The 21,216-nt window shown below is 38.3% G+C and overlaps 1 protein-coding gene across 1 annotated transcript in view; it reads left to right on the top strand.

Annotated features, from left to right (window-relative positions):
- iqgap1 (IQ motif containing GTPase activating protein 1) overlaps nt 1–21,216 on the top strand; it is a 141,811-nt gene that overhangs the window by 75,728 nt on the left and 44,867 nt on the right. Inside the window, exon 3 of the mRNA XM_057836916.1 lies at nt 6,617–6,773. Within this exon, the coding sequence (XP_057692899.1) occupies nt 6,617–6,773 (157 nt within the window). The remainder of the gene's footprint in view (nt 1–6,616; nt 6,774–21,216) is intronic.

Genomic DNA, 21,216 nt, shown 5'->3' with positions numbered 1-21,216 from the left:
CTTTGTAAGACAAAATAAATGGATATATTTGCATTATTATTACTACTTTTATTTGCATTTTTTAGGATCTATAAATATAGATATCTGTTCAGTATTGTTAAAAGGTGAAAAAAAAAATGGATCGGAACTGGAAGTAAAAAAAAGAAAAAGAAAATCCAGAGAAATAAACAATAAGGTTATTTTGTAATTAATGTACAGTATACATTTTGGGTGTGAAATGGATTGGCTGAAATGATGCCAGTTCACATAAAGAATTACATCGTTTGTGTTTAGGCCACAGTGCTCTCTAAATAATGGTGTAGCAGAGTCCATTTAGGGGCCTCTTACAATAAACAAAAGAACAGTACAGTACTCCACAGCCTCATAATATAATCTATTAATAAGATACTCTAACTACTTCTATTAAAATAAAATATTTACTCAAACTACAAATTAACTTTCAAGTATTTTGTGTGTCCATGGCTTATGTGTGAATAGAAATGCTTGAATGGCTGTGAAGTAAAGTCACTTGAGGTGTTGTGTGGATTTAAATTGTACTGTAAAAGGATGTATTTCCACAGCAGTGGGTGGAGGGAGTGCTGATCTCTTCCTGGAGAGACAGTGGTAATTCGTAGGCCTCTTCCTATGAGACTGACCTGTGACCTCCGCACAACTCCAATTTCCTACAGCTGCACACATAGAAGAGATTATTCATTTACACTTTTGTTATTTTATAAGCCCCTTTGAATTAACAGCACACTTTTTTTTTTTTTTACATGATTTTTTTTATTAACCTTGGATGCTATTTTACCAGGTTTGCACAACAATGTGTGTTGAAGGTGCTCAGAATGCTATTTTTCAATTTACTTTAGTTGGTGCTTTTGAGGCTGTACTGCAGACTTGTGGTTTCTTACCAATATGCAGCTGACTGGATCCAATTTGAATAGTCTTTGCTCTGATTGGTCGTCTGTGGAGTGTTTGTGCTGGCGGGAGCACATCTCAGAGATGCGGACTACAATCTTTCTTAAATGACACCAAGCTTCACTATCTCACATTTATACAAAAACAAAATATTCACTCACTTGACACTTCTATAACAGTGGTGTCCCATGCACACTGACACCCACAGGCGTATTTAAATCAGGAAGCAAGATTTTGCTAGTACAGTGGCACCTCGAAAAATGGAAAAATATTAGCGTGGGGTGCGCGTCTTGAACTGCTTGACAATACTCCTCTGACCTCCATTTGCTAGTCTTTATAAGTAAAGGTGACAACCATCCAAAGAGATCGCCAGCTTCATCAGGTTTTTAATCATTTATTTAAGAACTTGTGCAAAAAAAAAAAAAAAACAAGCCAACAGCCCGCAACAATAGGACGTTAAAAGTGAAAGGGATACTATCTCAACTGCATTCTCTCACTCTGCCGTCAGCCCCGCAGTGCGTTCAGGTACACCACACAAAATACGACTGTCACAATAGAACCCAATTTGTTACATTAGTACAGGTGTTATTATTATTATTACCATTATTATATTATTATTCCGATGTTTATTCATAAAGTATTTATTTTGTTCTATTATTTGCAATAGTAACAGCAGTATTTATTAAGGATTTGGTGTAGATTTTCGGGCTGTGGAACGAATTAATGGAATTATAACGTATTCCTATGGGAAAATCCTGCTCGACATACAACCATTTTGACTTACAAACAAGGTCCTGGAACGAATTAACTTCGTATGTAGTGGTACCACCGTACTTCCTGAATTCAAAATGCTTACATATTCCTTTAATATTTCTACTTAAAGAAAACAATTACTCACTTGATGCGAATTCAGTTACACGGTGCGTCAAGGCTGAAGGTTAATGTCCTCTTCGAGGCGTCTGGAGGCAATGCAGCGTAGAAAAAAAAAAAGTGGATCAAGGGCCAGGTGAGGAGACTGACTTTTGCAGGCGTGCAAGCATAGAAAAGTACCTTTTGGCTGGCTAGACGGCGAACAGCAGTGTGCAGGTAGTGTTTGCTGAAAAAAAACGACAGAGACAGAAACTGGTTGTGTGACAAGAGACTTGTACTAAACCACAGCAAATGCGCATATAATATATACAATATACATTTAAATAATGCTTTATTTATATTGTATAAACTTAATGCGGCACATTTTAGAACTGCGAAGTGGCAGTTTCAAAGTGCTTTTTTCAGTGTTCAGCACACCCGATATTAGTCGGAGGGGTGAAAGAACATAGATGGCGGGTACTTGTATAATAATCCATGGCGTGACGTCACAACGTGACCAATTTTAATACGGTTTAAAATGTTGGAAAAGGACTTTAGTGTAGGGCTGCAGCAATCGATGAATGGCTAAGATTGTACTTTCGAAAGAGCATTAAATGCAAAGAGCATTAAATGCATATACAAAATAAAATTCCCGAATTTTTCTTTAAACCATGCAGAATTGCACTTTCATTTAAAAATAAAATACCTGAGCTTGGCCCTAAATGGTATAAAGTAGAAGTGAATTAGGATCTAAGTACAACAAAAGAACAAATAGCTAACTTGCATAGCAAAAGTAACTATAAAATGTTAATGTACGCAAATTAAAAACAAAACGGTTAAATATACTAATAAACTAGATTAGGAATGCATAAAAAAATATAGTAGCTTAAACAAAAACTCACCTTATATTGGTCTTAACAGGGAGCAGTTGGAATTTAGCCTTGTTGGTATTAAATTGCACTAAATGGCATGCTGTATCATTAAAAACATGGGAGAAAGAGACATTTAACATAGTATCAATATAGTAAATTCTTGACTATTAACAGTTGAGTTTCGAACTCCGCAAACGTTTTAAGATGTTTTTCTATCCTATTATTGATAGTTGTTGAGACTTGCCAGTTACTTCCTGATTAAAACTTCAAATGCATTTTGGCTGCTTTCCACTGTTGTTCAAACCACTCCTCCATTTTCAAAAATCCCAATTACAGCTGCCGTCCTAAAGATTTAGTGGTGGGTGTGTCTCTGTTTGTGTGAGAGTGGAAAGGGTGTGTTGCCTGATAAAGGAGCCATTAGTCTTCATGGGGCCTTTCACTGCTCCATTGCATGGTGAAAGGGGGAGTTTGTTCCTGTCTAGCAGGCCCAGCCCGACATTACAGGTCGGCCACCCCAACCTCAATAGAAAGCTTGTGTGGAAACCTTGTTTCCAAATATCCCTAAAAGGGAGTTGTTTCAGGCTGACAGGGTCTGTGCTGATCAACACTTGGGTGTGTTTGAATGAGTGGTCTTAAAATAAACTATAAGATGCAAATACTTAAGAAAGGAATGGAGCATGTCACCAAGAACGACACATTTCTGGGTGTGGTGTTGGCTGAACATTACATATAGTTGTTGAAAATTGCCTTTAAATTTTACAATAATGCCGTTACGTGGCAAAGACTGTATTTATGGAAAATTGGGAATGTTTTCTCAGCAGCTGAAAACAGTGACACTCTGTCTATTTCAAAAGGCCAAGTGTGACCTCACTCTGTCTGACAGAACTCTTAAGTTTCCTCGCCAGCAAAGATAAAAGCAAGGCTTTGCTAATCAGAGCTGATACACGAAGGTCTTAATGTAAATTATCTAAATAGCACATCAGAGAGGAGACAATGTTTGATAGGTACAGTGGTGTGAAAAAGTATCTGAAGATTGAACCTTTTGGAATTTCTCACATTTCTGCATAAAATCACCATCAAATGTGATCTGATCTTTGTCAAAATCACACATGAGGATAGCATGCAAACAATGAGAGAAGGGGGGGAAATAAGAAAGTGAACCCTCTGTCTAAAGAGCAATTGAAACCAATTTTTACCAAACTTTTTTAGTCAGGTATGTGCCCAATCACTGATGAGTGGTTTAAAGCTGCCCTGCTCACTATAAAACACACACCTGGTAAGAAATGTCTTGATGAGAAGCATTGACTGATATGCATCATGGCTCGGTCAAAAGAACCGTCTGAAGGCCTGCGATCAAGGATTGTTGATTTGCATATAGCTGGGGAAAGAATACCAAACCGTCTCTAGAAGTCTGGATGTTCATCCTTCGACAGTCAGAGATGTTATCGACAAATGGAGAAAGGTTGGCACTGTTGCTTCACTTCCAAGGAGTGGCCATCCACCAAAGACGACGCCAGGAATTTAGCGCAGAATACTCAGAGAGGTAAAAAAGAACCCTGGCACAGTACAATATCTCTGTGCACACAGCAAGTATTTGTAAAACTGTGGCTAAGAACGATGTTCATTGGAGGAAGCCACTGCTGTCTAAAAAAACAATATTGCTTGTTTGTTCGCAAAGAGGCACTTGGACACGCCATAGAAGTTTTGGCAAAATATTTTGTGGACTGATGAAACCAAAGTTGAATTGTTTAGGAGTAACACACAATGACGTGTGGAAGAAAAATGGAACAGCTCACCAACATGAACACCTCATCCCCACAGTGAAGCATGGTGGAGGGGCATCATGATTTTAGGCTTTTTTGCTGCCTCAGGGCCTTGATAACTTGCAATCATTCATGGAAGAACGAATTCAAAAGTTTATCAGGATATTTTGTAGGAAAACCTGAGGCCGTCTGTCAGAGAGTTGAAGCTAAAAAGAAGATGGATGCTGCAACAAGACAATGATCCAAAACACAGAAGTAAATCAACTTCAGAATTGTTTCAGAAGAAACTACACGTTCTGGAGTGGTCAAATCAAAGTCCAGACTTGAACCCATTGAGATGCTGTGGCAAGACCTAAAGACAGCGATTCATGCCAGACATCCCAGGAATCTGACTGAACTACAGCAGTTTTGTAGAAAAGAATGGGCCAGGATTAGTCCTGATCGATGTGCTAGACTGATCTGCATTCACAGGAAGCGTCTGGCTGAAGTTATTGCTGCCAAAGTGGGGGGGGGGCACAATGGTTGAAGTTATTGCTGCAAAATGTGTGTGTGGGGGGGGGGGGGACAAAATATTAAATGTGATTGTTCACGTACTTATTTTTCGCCCTTCTGTCATTGTTTGCATACTATCCTCATTAAAATAAGAAAACCTATAAATGTTTGGGTGGTTTTAAAACAGTTTTTCATCTGTGTGATTTTGACAAAGATCAGATCAAATTTGATCTTGATTTTATGCAGAAATGTGAGAAATTCCAAAAGGTTCAGATACTTTTTCATACCACTGTACAAAGCCACTTTCATTTTTACCTTGGCTCAGGAGTAAGGGTTTGTATTATTTTTAATTAATGTTTTTTGGGCTTGGTTCTGTGCTGGAGTTGATTTAGTTTATTTTTTCTTCTTTAGTTTTTACTGTCTCATGCCCATTTTCCTTTCTTCCTTGTCAATATTCTTATCTTTATGGGACAAGTTATCATGCCCATCTCCCGATAAGCATAAACGATTGCCTTCATCTTCAGCAGCACAAAGCTGCCCACAGAGCTAGCAATTCAAATCTTTTGGTCAAATTCCATTGCATGGTACTGCAACATATTATTCCTTCAATGATTTCTTGAGCTCTTTTAACTGGGGGAAAAAAAAAAAAACATTTTGGAGAAACTGAAGCAAGTTGAGCTGTGTTAACCAAGTCTGTTTAAGACAAGTATTTAAAGTCAGCTGCCAATGTCACTGCAAAGTGAAGCTGCAGAAAATTGCTGTATCAATAATTCCTTTAGTTGCCAACAAATTTCTTACAAGTTCTTCATTCCAGTCCCTCAAGTGTGTTATGTTTTCCATAATACTATGTGTATCGGTGGCAAAGTTATGTGTGCTATTTAACTTAATCTTGTCTGACATTTCAATAACCCCCAAAATAAATTGAATCAACAACCCAAGCGTGCTAAATCACTTTAACGTGCCTAGTTGACCAGCAGAGTTGCTGATAATTTTCTTTTGAGTTAATCTGTTTCCGTTGTTGCCACTATGTGACACATTTGCGTGCTTCACATGGTTTTAAATAAATATACCGGTTTAATTCCTTAATTGTTTTCATTGCATCCATTAGAGCATGCTATTTTTAACCATGCAAAACAATACAGCTCTGGAAATAGATGGTTTGTGAACCAGAATTAAAAGTTAAAGACATGTAAAACAGTTAATTATTAAGTCCAGTCAACATCGTGATGTGATGTCAATTAAAATATTTGTTCTGCCTAAAAGCAATTTATTTAGAACCACAACTTGACCTGTTACTAGGTAGTGAAAACATGAACTCGTGGAATTCAGTCAAACCAAGATTGCCCATTTAGGAGAGCTCAGCAGGTCCTCCCCATAGCTGAAGGCTGACACGGGCACAAGACAAGAATGTGGCTTCATAACAGGACTTGAAAGAAATTAAATGTCACACATGAAGAATGTAGGGAACTTTGGTGGAGAGGTTAAACTAGGCTGGTTTGTTTGTGTTTAAAAAAAAAAAAAAAAAAAAAGAGCCTTTGGTATGAAATGACCCATGATTTTAAATAAAAAAGGCCACTCTCTAGTATCATAGTAGCTTCAATCAAATATGTTGGGCTCTCTACACTTTTTTTAAAAATAAATAAATGTCACATTCAGTCATTTGTTTATACAAAAAAACCCTACCTCCAATTAACTCAAAAAACATTTACGTACATCTGACAGTTGTACCTGTCCTTGCAGATGGATGGAGGCCTGTTTGGATGAAGAGTTGCCTCCTACTACAGAACTAGAGGAGGGCCTGCGGAATGGTGTGTATCTTGCCAAACTCGGCAACTTCTTTGCTCCACGCACCGTCTCCCTTAAGAAGATCTATGACCGCGAGCAGACGCGTTACAAGGTAATGACAACATGTATATTTGAACAAATATGTTATTTATTATAGTAATGTAAATATCAACCCCCAACACTAGTTTTGAAAGTAGAAAATGAATGTAACGACAGGTTGTTTTCGTCACTTTATCACACTTCTCTATGGAGTAGCAGTTTATGTGCACGCACGAGGTCAAAACTGATACATACTACTTGTTCTGTTTCCGTGTTAGGCAATGATAATGGTCCTTATCAACTTTCTGTACAACAGTGCTTCTCAATTATTTTCTGTCACGCCCCCCCAAGGAAGACGTAAATGTTTCGCGCCCCCCCAAACTCTCTGCCGCCACTGTAAATAGTATCATTTGTCTATAAAATTACTATTATAAATACGCATCTGCCTAACATTTTGTCCCTTTTTTCTAATAAAGAAAAAAAGTGACATAGATCAACTTATATTAAAGTATAACTTTATTATAAACATTGTTTTGTTTGTAACAGAGAAGACTTGATGTGCATCAATTTGCCTGAATTAAAAAAAAAAAAAATCACATCCAAACTAAAAAATACACTCAAGGTACATTTTTGACCATTTGATACAGAAAAATAAAATGTAATAAAATCAGTAAATAATACCAAATTAAAATTGATTAGAAACATTCACTCATGAGGACAATGTGCCAAAAAATTTGACCGAAAAAACAAATCTGAATAAAAGGGGGGGGGGGGGGGTGTCCTTGGACAGGACCGTTTTTATTTTTGCTGCTCACAGTATTTACCGCCTTTGCAATGATGTTATTTTTCAATTAACATGCTAACAATGCTCACTGGCTTACTGATATAACACTGACAAAGCAGGACGATTGTTGGCAATATTCGGCACGTTTTCACTGAAAAAATCAAGCGGCTTAACAATGAGATTGGGGTCTAATGTCTTTAAGTGGCGTCTTAATTGATTTGGTTTCTTGCTGTCTGCTATAATTATTTTTAGACACAGTAAACAGTGGTCTTTCATCATCACCCACTGTATTAAAAGTCAAAGCTAAAAGGCAAACGGCACGAAAAAAGCGCATTCACGGCGGCCGAGGTAGAACCGTAGGTGAGGGCAGTCGTCGTGACGATCCCAAGCCGAAAATGGCACTTCTCGGGCGGCGACGTGAGAACCGGACAAGACAGTGGGTCGCTGCGTGAGTGAGTCCGGTCGGAAAACGGCTTTCGAAAACGGCGGTGGCACACTGCTCTTCATATCTGTTGTCTGTGTGTGCTGAGTGCTCTTCCTTAGTTCAAAAATACTGCGCGCACTCTGAAAATGAGAGCGCCACTGCCACCTACTGAGTGGATGTGCAAGTACACTTTATTCCAGTACGGCAAAAAAAAAAAAACACACATAAAACATGTTCCCCGAGGTCACATGCGCCCCCCCTGGCATTGCTCTGCGCCCTGGGGGGGCGCGCCCCACTATTTGAGAAGTACTGCTGTACAACAAAGAAGAGCAGCTAGTTGGATATTAAAACTTCTAAATATAAAAGTGCATTTTGTTTTCAAACTACTTTTGTTAACGGACTGGCATCTTAAAAACTGTCGTTTTGTGTTCCAAAACAACATTCAAGGTTGGCACGTGCATCCAACTTGGGAGTTTCCCCTCCAAATTTATCTAGCGTGTTCCTACCGTACAAATGTACAGTTTTTATGCCTGCAAACGTATGTGACAGCAATGGTTTGAATTACGGTATATCATTCCAAACGTTTCCTCCTAAATCTTTAGCTTTGTGGTGTAGACATACATCATGCACATAACTGCCGAGCTTTGATAGTATTGCATAACACAAATTATGAATACTAGTCAGTTGTCTTGCAACGATTAATTGATCAACTCGAGTAATTTGATTAAAAATAAGCTTCGAATCAAATTTTGCCGCTTCGAGGATATGCTTGATTAGAGTGGCGTAATGGTTCATTTTGAAAGCGTTTGCATTTAGCTTCATGATTTGTGTGGCTACACTGCCCTTTAGTGGCAACAGTGAATATGACATAACTCATCTAACATTGCTGGATCCAGTTGCTCTCTGTTAAGACCAACACAAGGTTGTAAGTTTTTGTTTGCGCTAATATGATTGTTTATGTATTTGTAATTTAGTTTAGAGCAGTACTTCTCAAATAGTGGGGCGCATGTGACCTTGGGGAAAGATACTTTTTTGCTGTACTAGAATAAAGTGTACTTGCACATCCACTCAGTGGGTGGCAGTGGCGCTCTCACTTTCAGAGTGTGCGCAGTGTTTTTGAACCAAATAAGAGAACGCACCAAAGAGATATAGAGCTGTGCGCCATTTTCAGTGAGGGCTCAATCGACGACCCACTGTCTTCTCGGGCTCTCACATGTCCACACGAGAAGCGCCATGTTCCGTTTGGGAGCGCCACGATGACCGCCCTCATCTCCGGTTCTCCCCCGGCCGCCGAAAATGCGGCAGAAATGCCGAAAACTGTCCTGCTGTCCAATAACACTGTTGTTTTTGTTCTGGTCATTTTTGTTTTTTCAGTCAAATTTTTGGGCAAATTGTCCTCATGAGCTAGTTAATTCAAATTGATTAGCAACATCATTATTTTTTATTTTATTAAAATTTATTTTTCAGTATCAAATGGTCAAAAAATGTACCTCGAGTGTATTTTTACAGCTTAGATGTGACTTTTTTTTCAGGCAGATTGATGCACTAATAGTCTTTTACAGTGTTATGAAAAAATATCTGAACTTTTTGGAATTTCTCACATTTCTGCATGAAATCACCATGAAATGTGATCTGATCTTTGTCAAAATCACACAGATAAAAACAGTGTCTATTACTAAAACCACCCAAACATATATAGGTTTTCATATATATGAAGGGGGAAAAATAAGTAAGCGAACCATCACATTTGATATTTTGTGAGACCCCCTTTGGCAGCAATACCTGCCATGTAGCTTCCTGATGCTTCCTGTAGCTGCAGATCAGTCTGGCACATTGATCAGGACTAATCGTGGACTATTCTTCTCTACAAAACTGCTGTACTTCAGTCAAATTCCTTGGATGTCTGACATGAATCGCTGTCTGTAGGTCATGCATGCATCTTAACCTTTAACACCGAACGTGTCGGCAGTGACGCGTTTACGCATATCGTCTTTGAAGCTTCGTCACGCTGTAATTACGTCACCCATGTGCCGCTGGTTGGTCTCATTTGAAAGTGCGGAAGTTGATGTCCACGCCAGTTTTTATTTGAAGTCAATCGACCAAGAAAAACGGGAGATAATGTCATTTGAGTTTTATAGTTTTGTTGCACTCATAAATATGCATTAAAACGCTGCATGGGCCATGTATCTACAGTATCTCCATATTTCCATCATTTGTTGTCCTTTTTCAAAACCGAAAGCAGCACAAAAGACTACATATCCCAAGAGCCGTTCTGATGTCAAGAAGGACGAACCGAATGTGATCATTTTTAATAAATTTCCGAACGAGGCGCCAACTAATGAAAGGGAGGCATGCGACACAAGTAACGGCCGGTTGGTTTGAGCCTGCGACTTTGAAACGTGCAGAATCAATATAAAACTATATTTAGCGCAAGCTAATGCATTATTTCATTAACTCAAGGAAGAAGATGAGCCATATTTGTCGTTGTTTTCTTTGGATGAGTCGGCGTCTCGGCGAATAGAAGTGACAGCAGCGCGTAAACGGCGAAAGACTAGGCTGTTTTGACGTTGTGTGTGATGCAGCTCCGTGACCTGTTCAAGAAGAAGCTTTTTTGAGTGCGCAAAAAAACAAACAAACAAAAAAAAACTTTATTGGGTCGCATGCCTGAAAATTTTGAATTGAACTGAACTACTTGTCAATATTTTTTAAAATACTTTTTTTCAATGTTATAAATATTTTTTCTTTACTGTAATCTTTTCAATTTTTATGTAGATGTGTGTTCGAGAAGCTTGATTGCATGTACGTATATACTTTTGATAAGGTGATGGGTACAACACTTAACTTCACAAAGAGATATCCTCCAAACCCTTTTTGTTTTAGATGATATATATAATTTTTTTTCTCACTATTTTGCACTGTATATAACCTGTTTTGACCATAGTATGTGTAAAGGCCAAAAACGCCTATGACAATACCTGCTGTTTGTGTTGAATTGTCAAACATAAAACTATTCAATCTTATTTTTTTCTATTGAATGTTTATCCTAACAAATTGAATAAATATGACCAAGCTTCAAAATGGTTGGTCGAGCATGTTTGGTTGTCAGTGGGACGTGAACATTACAAATTTTGAAAAGAGATTTTGGGATTTTTTTTGTCTTTTTGGGTCCAAAATGTGGATTATAATTGGTCAGTAAAGAAAACAACAGTTTGGACATGAAGTTCAAGGTGTCCTGAAAAAAGGGACCCAACTTGGCCTTTGTAAACCATTTTTTCTTTGAAATATAAAGGCAACATCAAATGCAAGCAAATTCGGCCAAAATAGGCTTAAGTGTTAAAGGGTTAATGGGGTTCAAGTCTGGACTTTGACTCGGTCACTCCAGAATGTGTATTTTGTTCTTCCGAAACCATTGTGAAGTTGCTTTACTTCTGTCTTTAGGATCATTGTCTTGTGGCAGCATCCGTCCTCTTTTTAGCTTCAACTGTCTGAGAGACGGCCTTGTTTTCCTGCAAAACATCCTGATAAACTTCTAAATTCATTCTTTCATTATTGATTGGAAGTTGTCCAGGCCCCGAGGCAGCAAAACAGCCCCAAATCATGATGCTCCCTCCACCATGCTTCACAGTGGGTATGTGTTGTTGATGTTGGTGAGCTGTTCCATTTTTCCTCCACACATGACATTGTGTGTTATTCCCAAACAGTGCAACTTTGGTTTCATCAGTCCACAAGATATTTTGCCAAAACTTCTGTGGAGTGCCCAAGTGCCTTTATGTGAACATTAAACAAGTTTTTTTTAGACAGCAGTGGCTTCCTTCGGGGAGTCCTCCCATGAACACCATTCTTGGCCATAGTTGTACATATAGTTGATGTGTGCACAGAGATATTGGACTGTGTCAGTGATTTCTGTAAGTCTTTAGACGACACTCTAGGGTTCTTTTTTTACCTCTCTGAGTATTCTGCGCTGAACTCCTGGCGTCATGTTTGGTGGACGGCGACTTCTTGGGAGAGAAGCGACAATGACAAACACTTTCCATTTGTATACAACTTCTCTGACTGTCGATTGATTAACATTCAGACTTTTAGAGATGGTTTTGTATCCTTTCCCAGCTTTATACAAATCAACAACCTTTGATCGCAGGTCTTCAGACAGTTCCTTTGACCAAGCAATGATGCACATCAGACAATGCTTCTTATCAAGACAATTCTTACCAGATGTGTGTTTTATAGTGGACAAGGCAGCTTTAAACCACTCATCGGTGATTGGACACTTGACTTAAATTCTTTGGTAAAAGTTGGTTTCAATTTCTTTTTAAGTCTCCTTAGGCCGAGGGTTCACATACTGTACTTATTTTTACCCCTTCTGTCATTGTTTGCATGCTAGCCCCAATAAAATATGAAAACCTGTAAATGTGTGGGTGGTTTTAGTTAAAGCAGACACTGTTTTTACATCTATGTGATTTTGACAAAGATCAGATCACATTTGATGGTGATTTCATGCAGAAATGTGAGAAATTCCAAAGGTTCAGATACTTTTTCATACCACTGTATGTTACAAACAAAAGAATGTTAATAAAGTTACACTTTACCGGAAGATGATCAATGTTACTTTTTTCCTTGAATAGGAAAAAAAGGACACGATGTTTGGCAGAGGTTGTACTTTAACAATAATTTTAGAGACAAATGATACTACCGTGATTTCCCGAATATAAGGCGCACCCGTGTATAATGCGCACCCCAAATTTACTTGTAAAATCTAGGGAAAATTATTGTACCCGCACCCTAATTTTAGCACCAATAAATAGAAGAATACAAGAAAACAGAGCTTGTGTACAGATACAGAGATGTCATTTTACTGACTGGTGAAACACAGCTCAACCATACCACATTGGTAGTTCAAAACATTAACGTGAACTGACAATAGTTACGGTAATGATATGATTTGACAACTTCTCCAACTTACCAGAATCTAGGAGAAAACAAAACAGATGTGACTTTTCTTATAAAGGCTGCTGTATAAGTTGCTCGTTCCCTCATGATGAATAAATGTTTCTTCCATGGATTGATACGGTAAAATGAAAGTGAGAACGTAAGTCGGAAATCCGTGAGAGCTCATAGCAGTAACAAAAGGAACTATTGTTATTTGGGTTTGAGTTTCCCGAGGGACCGATACAGTTGACGGACACAGGAAGTGTGTGTCCTTACATTTGTTATGGTCCGAATTGCGGAGCTGCAATAAACGTCGACTCAAATGAGTTCAAGAAACTAAATTCTGTGCTTTATGAAGAGTGAAAGAAGCAGAACTTAACACAGACGAAATCATTCGGCCGATTAGAGTGAAGTATTACCGAAACAAAACGGTGACGTCACGTACCGTAATGGTCGGCAACGGGTGGCCGCATACGTTTCTTCAACACAAGTGGCCTTGTCAATGAAAAAAAATCGGTTTATATATATATGTAATACATATAAATTTCTGTCTCCATCCATGTACCCGTTTATAATGCGCACCATGAGTTTACCAGTTGATTTTGGGGAAAAAAAGTGCGCGTTATATTCGGGAAATTACGTTATTTACAGTGGTGGCAGAGAGTTGGGAGGGGTGTGTGAAACATTTACGTCTCCCTGGGGGGGGCGTAACAGAAAATAATTGAGAAGCACTGGTTTAGAGGTATATCTGGCTGTTTTTTTGTGGAAATATGTGTTGGAATGATTTCTTGAGAGCATTATAAGTAAACAACTTAAGCTGACTTTTGTTATGCAATTGAGCCAATTGATCTTTTGTTGTACTTCGATACTCATTTATTTTTATTTTTTTTTATAACGTTTGAGTCTAAGCTCAAGTATTTTAACTTTTTTCAAATGCATTTACTGCTCTTGTGAAATGAAACTGCAATTCTGAACTTGGGAATTTTATTTTGTATTCACATTCAATGCTTTTTTTTGAAAGTGCAATCTCAGCAAGCCTTTGTTTTACATCTCCTAAAATTATTCTGCAACACATTAAATGTTCCTAATCTGATTACTTCATTATTTGAACTACTAATCGATAGCTGCAGCCCTAGTACAGTAGTTTGTATTATGTGGAAGATTTTTTTTTTTTTGGATAACACAAGACAGTAAATTTATCATAATGTCACATAGCACAATCGACTGTATATAGAGCAGGGGTTGGGAATCTTTTTGACCGAGAGAGCCAAATATTTTTTAATGAGAGCCATACTGTGTGTCATATATAATATACTACATATATATGTATATATGTATATAATATATATATATATATATATACACACAGTAAATAGGTAGAGGTCTGAAACTTCAATCATAGATACATTTTGACTCTTAGAGACATAATCTAAAAAAAAAATCCTGAAATCACATTGTATAACTTATTTGTAATTTATTGGGGTTCATAAATATTTGAACCCCTGAAAATCAGCAATAATTATGACACTCAAAGTAGTCAGTCTACCTTAAAAAATAGTCCACCTATACCCCATGAGTAACAACCCACCCGCCACCCATTTGAGCTCAATGTTGTCACCTGTGCACCCCACAGGGCCGAAAACCAAAAGTGATTTTTGCCATGTGGCAAAATGTTTTTGCCATGTGGCAATTTTTGTTTGCCATGTGGCAAAATGTTTTTGCCATGTGGCAATTTATTTTGCCATGTGGCAATTTTTTTTGCCATGTGGCTAAATGTTTTTGCCATGTGGCAATTTCTTTTGCAATGTGGCAATTTTTTTTTTGGCCATGTGGCAAAATGGATTTTGCCATGTGGCATTTACTCGGGGTATGTGGCAAAATGCATTTTGGTTTGTGGGGGGGGGGGTATATGGCATTTTGGGGGGTATATGGCTGTGCACGTCCAAATTGTATTTTCATTTTAAATGGCAGAAAAACGTGTGGCTGTGTTTTTTGACCCTACACTTTACATTAGAGCGTATCGACATTCAACTGGCACCCCAAGTAAGTCCATGCCATTGACGGCTATGCACGTCCAAATTGTATTTTCATTTTAAATGGCAGAAAAACGTGTGGCTGTGTTTTTTGACCCTACACTTTACATTAGAGCTTATCGACATTCAACTGGCACCCCAAGTAAGTCCATGCCATTGACGGCTATGAACGTCCAAATTGTATTTTCATTTTAAATGGCAGAAAAACATGTGTGGCTGTGTTTTTTGACCCTACACTTTACATTAGAGCCTATCGACATTCAACTGGCACCCCAAGTAAGTCCATGCCATTGACGGCTATGCACGTCCAAATTGTATTTTCATTTTAAATGGCAAAAAAAAAAAAGGGTGGCTGTGTTTTTTGACCCTACACTTTACATTAGAGCTTATCGACATTCAACTGGCACCCCAAGTAAGGCTCTGCCAATGATGGCTATGCACGTCCAAATTGTATTTTCATTTTAAATGGCAGAAAAACGTGTGGCTGTGTTTTTTGACCCTACACTTTACATTAGAGCTTATCGACATTCAACTGGCACCCCAAGTAAGGCTCTGCCACTGACGGCTATGCACGTCCAAATTGTATTTTAAATGGCAGAAAGACATGTGTGGCGGTGTTTTTTTATGATGCACTTGACATTACAGCTTATCGACATTCAACTGACACCCAAGTTAGGTTCTGCCATTGACGGCTATGCACGTCCAAATTTCGGTGTCAGCTGTCTTTCTGCACTGATGAATCTTGGGTATGCGGTCACTACGCTCGCGGTTTGACCAGAGGCGTAGCAAGGGTCCCCGGTGGCCCCAGGCAACGAGCAACATATACACATACATACTCGCGCAGTATAATGAACACAAAGGTGAGGGGGTGCGAGTGCGCGCTGCATGCACGTGCGGTCCATCTTGACCATAAAAGTGGCGAAAACTAGTACTTTACATTGACTCATATGGATGTACTTACATTCGTTCATGGATGCACACATTTTAACAGGTGGCCGTCCTCTGCTCGAAATGCGCACCTTACGCCTATTCTCGCTCCCAGAATACACAGCGCTTATGACGTAGGACAATAACAGGACTGGTTGCTATGGGAATGAACAAATACCCAAGGAACCTTGCTAAAAGGAGTATTGAAATTGCTAATAAAATGGTTTAGGATTATTTTAGATGCATATATGTTGTATTTCTCTTATAGAGTATTCAACGAGGAATACAATAGACCCATTAATAGACTTTTTTGGAAAATCACCATTTCTTTTAAGTAGTTATGAGTAGGCCTGAACGATATTGGAAAAAACTATTGTTGCGATTTTTTTTAGGTTTGCAATATATTGCGATATTATATTGCGATATTAAAAAAAAAAAAAGATCTTTTTTAAAGAAATTTTCACTAAATGACTTGAATAGCTGTTTGGAAATACTTTACATAACACACCGTGACCACAGTGTATTCATATAATACCGTTTAATTTGTGAATGATGAAGATTTCTGTATGAAGGTATCCAGGAAGTCATGTCTGCACAAAATAGATCATTTATTGAATACAGTGGTACCTCTACATACGATCACTTCGACACACGATCTTTTCGACATCCGACGTAAAATTTGAGCCGCCATTTGTTTCTACATCCGACGAGTTGCTCGAAATACGACGACATGACAGCACTGCAAACGAACGCACGGTGGATTTTCTTGTGTGAGAAATCAACACAGTTTTCAAAAAAAGTTGATACAGTTGGAGAAACAAGGAAAAAAGTGATGCTTACCTTTGAAATGAAGATGCAAGTTATAGAAAAATATGAGCTTGGGGTGCGCGTCCCTGAACTGGCTCAACAATACAGCTCCATGGTCCTCTTCCGACCACCGTTCGCCACTATTTATAAGTTAAGGTGACAATTATTATTGTGGTAACATTGCCAAGGAAATCGCCAGCTTCGTCACGTTTTTATCATTTATTTAAGAACTTATCCAACACAAAACGCCCATTGTCTTAAGCAGTTGACCGCTCTCAAGAAAACGAAAGTATTATCTCTACCGCACCGACCTATCTCACTGAGACGTCACCTTCGCGGTGCGTTCAGGGACAGTAAAAAGTGTCCGCCATATTAGAATCCGATTCGTTACATTATTTACAGGAATAATTATTAATTATTCTTCTTATTATTATATTATTCTGAATTATTTATTTATAACTTATTTGTTTTTCTATGTTTAATTGCCATTTGTAACAGTGCCAGCAGTATTTATTAAGAATTTAGTGTATGTTTTTAGGCTTTGGAACGAATTAATGGAATTATAATGTATTCCTATGGGAAAATCCTGCTCGACATACGACCATTTCGACTTACAAACAAGGTCCTGGAACGAATTAAATTCGTATGTAGAGGTACCACTGTACAATATTTTACACTTCAACAGCAGCAAATACATTAAATGATAAATAAAAGAGCAGGTGCATTAGTCCCCTAAGTTTTTGACAAAATATAACAATAAATAAAAACTTCTGTAAAATAACAAAAAAAGTTGTCAACATATAAAAACATATAAAAATATTAAATATGACAAATAAAAGAGTTGTTCACAAACTATAACAATAAATAAAAACCTCAGTAAAACAACAAAGTTGTCAACATATTTGAACAAAAATATTAAATATGACAAAATAGTTCACAAACTATAACAATACATAAAAACCTCAGTTAAACAACAAAGTTGTCAACATATTTGAACTTAAATATTAAATCTAATAAAAGTGCAAGTGCATTAGTCCCCTGAGTTGTTTACACAAAATATAACAATATAAAACTGCAAAACGGCAACAAAGTTGTAAAAATATTTCAACAAAAATATTAAGTATCAAAACTTTATGTGCAGCTGTACTATATATAGTTATTTGAAAAATACGGTTTACAATAAATTTAAATATAAAAGAAACTCAATTGAACTTGTAAATAATTGAACTGAATAACTGCAAATAACTGTGATGAATAACAGAACCATTTTAACTCCCAAATTTCCTGCCTTCCTGATAGCTGTCACATGAATAAAAAGAAAAGACATTCCTTCAGCTGTGTTATGTATTTGTCTGCATATCGTCCACCTTCCTTGCTCAGCAATTCTCAACTGGGTCTCATAGGTTTTTGGCCAAGACTATTAGTTTATTCACTATAGCAGGCTTGAGACAAGAACGTTGGCATTTAACAATGTTCCCACCTGTGCTAAAAAGCCTCTGATGGGGAGCTCGTAGCAGGAATGCATAGATACCTGCGTTTTAAATGGTCCCACATGTTTGACAGATTACTTCTTGTTGAGGCAACCATGGCGAGGCACTGTCGACAGGGCTGTTTTTTGTCCCTTATAGTCTTGTTCTTGCCAAAATACTTCCAAAACTCCTTTTGGATACAGTCGTCCTTGCTCCTCCAACGTGTTGATTGCTTGCTTTCACTTTGAGAACGGGCCCTCCTCCCTCCGCTCTGCTGTTCGGCCCCTCCTCCCTCCACTCCGCTGTTGCAGGGGGAGGGGGAGGAGCCGATGACTTGCTGGAGAGAAAGAGAAACTGCGCTTTTTTCCCCTCTCCTTCCTCAAAACAAACGTTTGTGGATTAAAAAAAATGAAATTAAAAAACTATCGCACGTCCTTGCGATGGGACTATTGCACATGCGCACATCGCGATGGCGATGTTTAAACGATATATCGTTCAGGCCTAGTTATGAGTAATGAGTTGGCCTTTGAAAATCAACGTAAAACAACTCGGCAAGGACTTTCCAGAGTTTGGTGAGTCACTCTTTAAACAATCATGTGGTATTAATAGCTGATTGGACTTTCTCAAACATGTATAATCTACGTGACATAGTTAGTGCTGATTGGGATTGACAACAGAATCGTTAGATAATCTGCCACCTTACTTGGGTGTCAGTTGAATGTCGATAAGCTGTAATGTCAAGTGCATCGTCAAAAAACACAGCCACACATGTTTTTCTGCCATTTAAAATGAAAATACAATTTGGGCGTGCATGGCCGTCAATGGCATGGACTTACTTGGGGTGCCAGTTGAATGTCGATAAGCTCTAATGTAAAGTGTAGGGTCAAAAACACAGCCACACGTTTCTCTGCCATTTAAAATGAAAATACAATTTGGACGTGCATAGCAGTCAATAGCATGGACTTGTATGGCCTGCAAAACAGCCATACACCCATATAAATGCCATTAGCCCCCCCCCCCCCCCCCCCCCCCCCAAACCAAAATGCATTTTGCCACATACCCCAAAAATCCATTTTGTCACATGGCAAAAAAAAAATTGCCACATGGAAAAAAAATTGCCACATGGCAAATACATTTTGCCACATGGCGAAAAAAATTGCCACATGGCGAAAAAAATTGCCAAATGGCAAAAACATTTTGCCACATGGCAAAAGCATTTTGCCACATGGGAAAAAAAAAAAATGCCACATGGCAAAAAAAATTGCAACATGGCAAAAAAAAATGCCACATGGCAAAACATTTTTGCCACATGGCAAATACCACTTTTGGTTCTCGCTGTCTCTCAAAAATGTTAAGCTCCACAAAGCTGGAAAACGCTATGGGAAAATTGGAAAGCAGCTTGGTGAGAATTAATCAACAGTTGCAGCAATTGTTAGAAAATGGAAAAGGCTACCTCGGACTGGGACTCCATATAAAATCTGTCCTCGTGGTGCATCACACATGATGAGAAAAGTGAGGGCTCAGCCTTGAACTACACGTGTGAATGCACCATCAGCTCATCACAGCTCGTTCGTGTAAAGCGAGCTGGCCGGTTGTACAATTATAATTACAGTTGGCGGAGAGCCAGATGCAATCATTAAAAGAGCCAAATATGGCTCTCGAGACATACTGTAGGTTCCCGACCTATGATATAGAGAATCCATTGTGAACATCCATTTAAGTTACCAGATATAGTTCCTTGACTGATATAGGCCTGTATAAATGTCCTGTTATTCGAGATTACACAATGGAAGTGTGTTAATCATCTTGAACCATCCCTTAGAGCTAAGCAAAGTAAATAATTCTCAAGAAACTGAATGTTACAGTATATGCTGAAAATTGAATAAAACAATCTGTTTGACTCATGCACGACCGTGTCAAGGATCTTTGCTAAATAATATTCTGACGTCATTCTGTTTTCGGGCACGATGAATGAACATGGCAGAATTGTTCTTGAAGGCTTGTATGATTTTCCCGGCATCACCTCAATGAACTGAGGTTTCGGCGGAAACCTGCCAAGTCCATTGTTCTGGACTAATATGTGAGTTGGCTGGTATAAATGCACTGTAGATATGTCAGTTCTTTATCATTTTTTTAGTTGATTTGTTGTTTACCCTTGGAATGGTGAGTCCTTAGTAAAAGGTGTTGTGTTCCCGAGTCCGCGGAAATAAATTAGGTCTTTTCGGTGCTTGCTTTTTTAATGGTGATTCGGCATGAGTCATCATCTTTTATTTGTTGAACACAAAGACAGGAAATAAAAGTTGATTGTGTGTTAAGGAAATATTTGTGACTCTACTGGAGTTCTAAATTGCTTTTACGTGTTAAGAAGTTGCGTCATGAATTTGGTTAATTCTTTTTGAACAACCGTGTAGGGAACATTACCCACATGGGTGTGTTAGTTTATATTTTATTCACTTACAGTGGGGCAAATAATTATTTAGTCAACCACCAATTGTGCAAGTTTTCCTACTTGAAAAGATTAGAGAGGCCTGTAATTGACAACATGGGTAAACCTCAACCATGAGAGACAGAATGTGGGAAAAAAACAGAAAATCACATTGTTTGATTTTTAAAGAATTTGTTTCCAAATTAGAGTGGAAAATAAGTATTTGGTCACCTACAAACAAACAAGATTTCTGGCTGTCAAAGAGGTCTAACTTCTTCTAACGAGGTCTAATGAGGCTCCACTCGTTACCTGTATTAATGGCTCCTGTTTTAACTCATTATCGGTATCAGTCACACTCCAAACTCCACTATGGCCAAGACCAAAGAGCTGTCGAAGGGCACCAGAGACAAAATTATAGACCTGCACCAGGCAGGGACGACTGAATCTGCAATAGGTAAAATGCTTGGTGTAAAGAAATCAACTGTGGGAGCAATTATTTGAAAATGGAAGACATACAAGACCACTGATAATCTCCCTCGATCTTGGGCTCCATGCAAGATCTCACCCCGTGGCGTCAAAATGATAACAAGAACGGTCAGCAAAAATCCCAGAACCACACGGGGGGACCTAGTGAATGACCTACAGAGAGCTGGGACCACAGTAACAAAGGCTACTATCAGTAATGCAATGCGCCACCAGGGACTCAAATCCTGCACTGCCA

This window comes from Corythoichthys intestinalis, chromosome 1 (genome assembly GCF_030265065.1).
Source record: "Corythoichthys intestinalis isolate RoL2023-P3 chromosome 1, ASM3026506v1, whole genome shotgun sequence".
NCBI classification, from domain to species: domain Eukaryota; kingdom Metazoa; phylum Chordata; class Actinopteri; order Syngnathiformes; family Syngnathidae; genus Corythoichthys; species Corythoichthys intestinalis.
The sequence above is the reverse complement of the archived record's forward strand: the minus strand, read 5'-3'. Positions and strand labels throughout refer to the sequence as shown.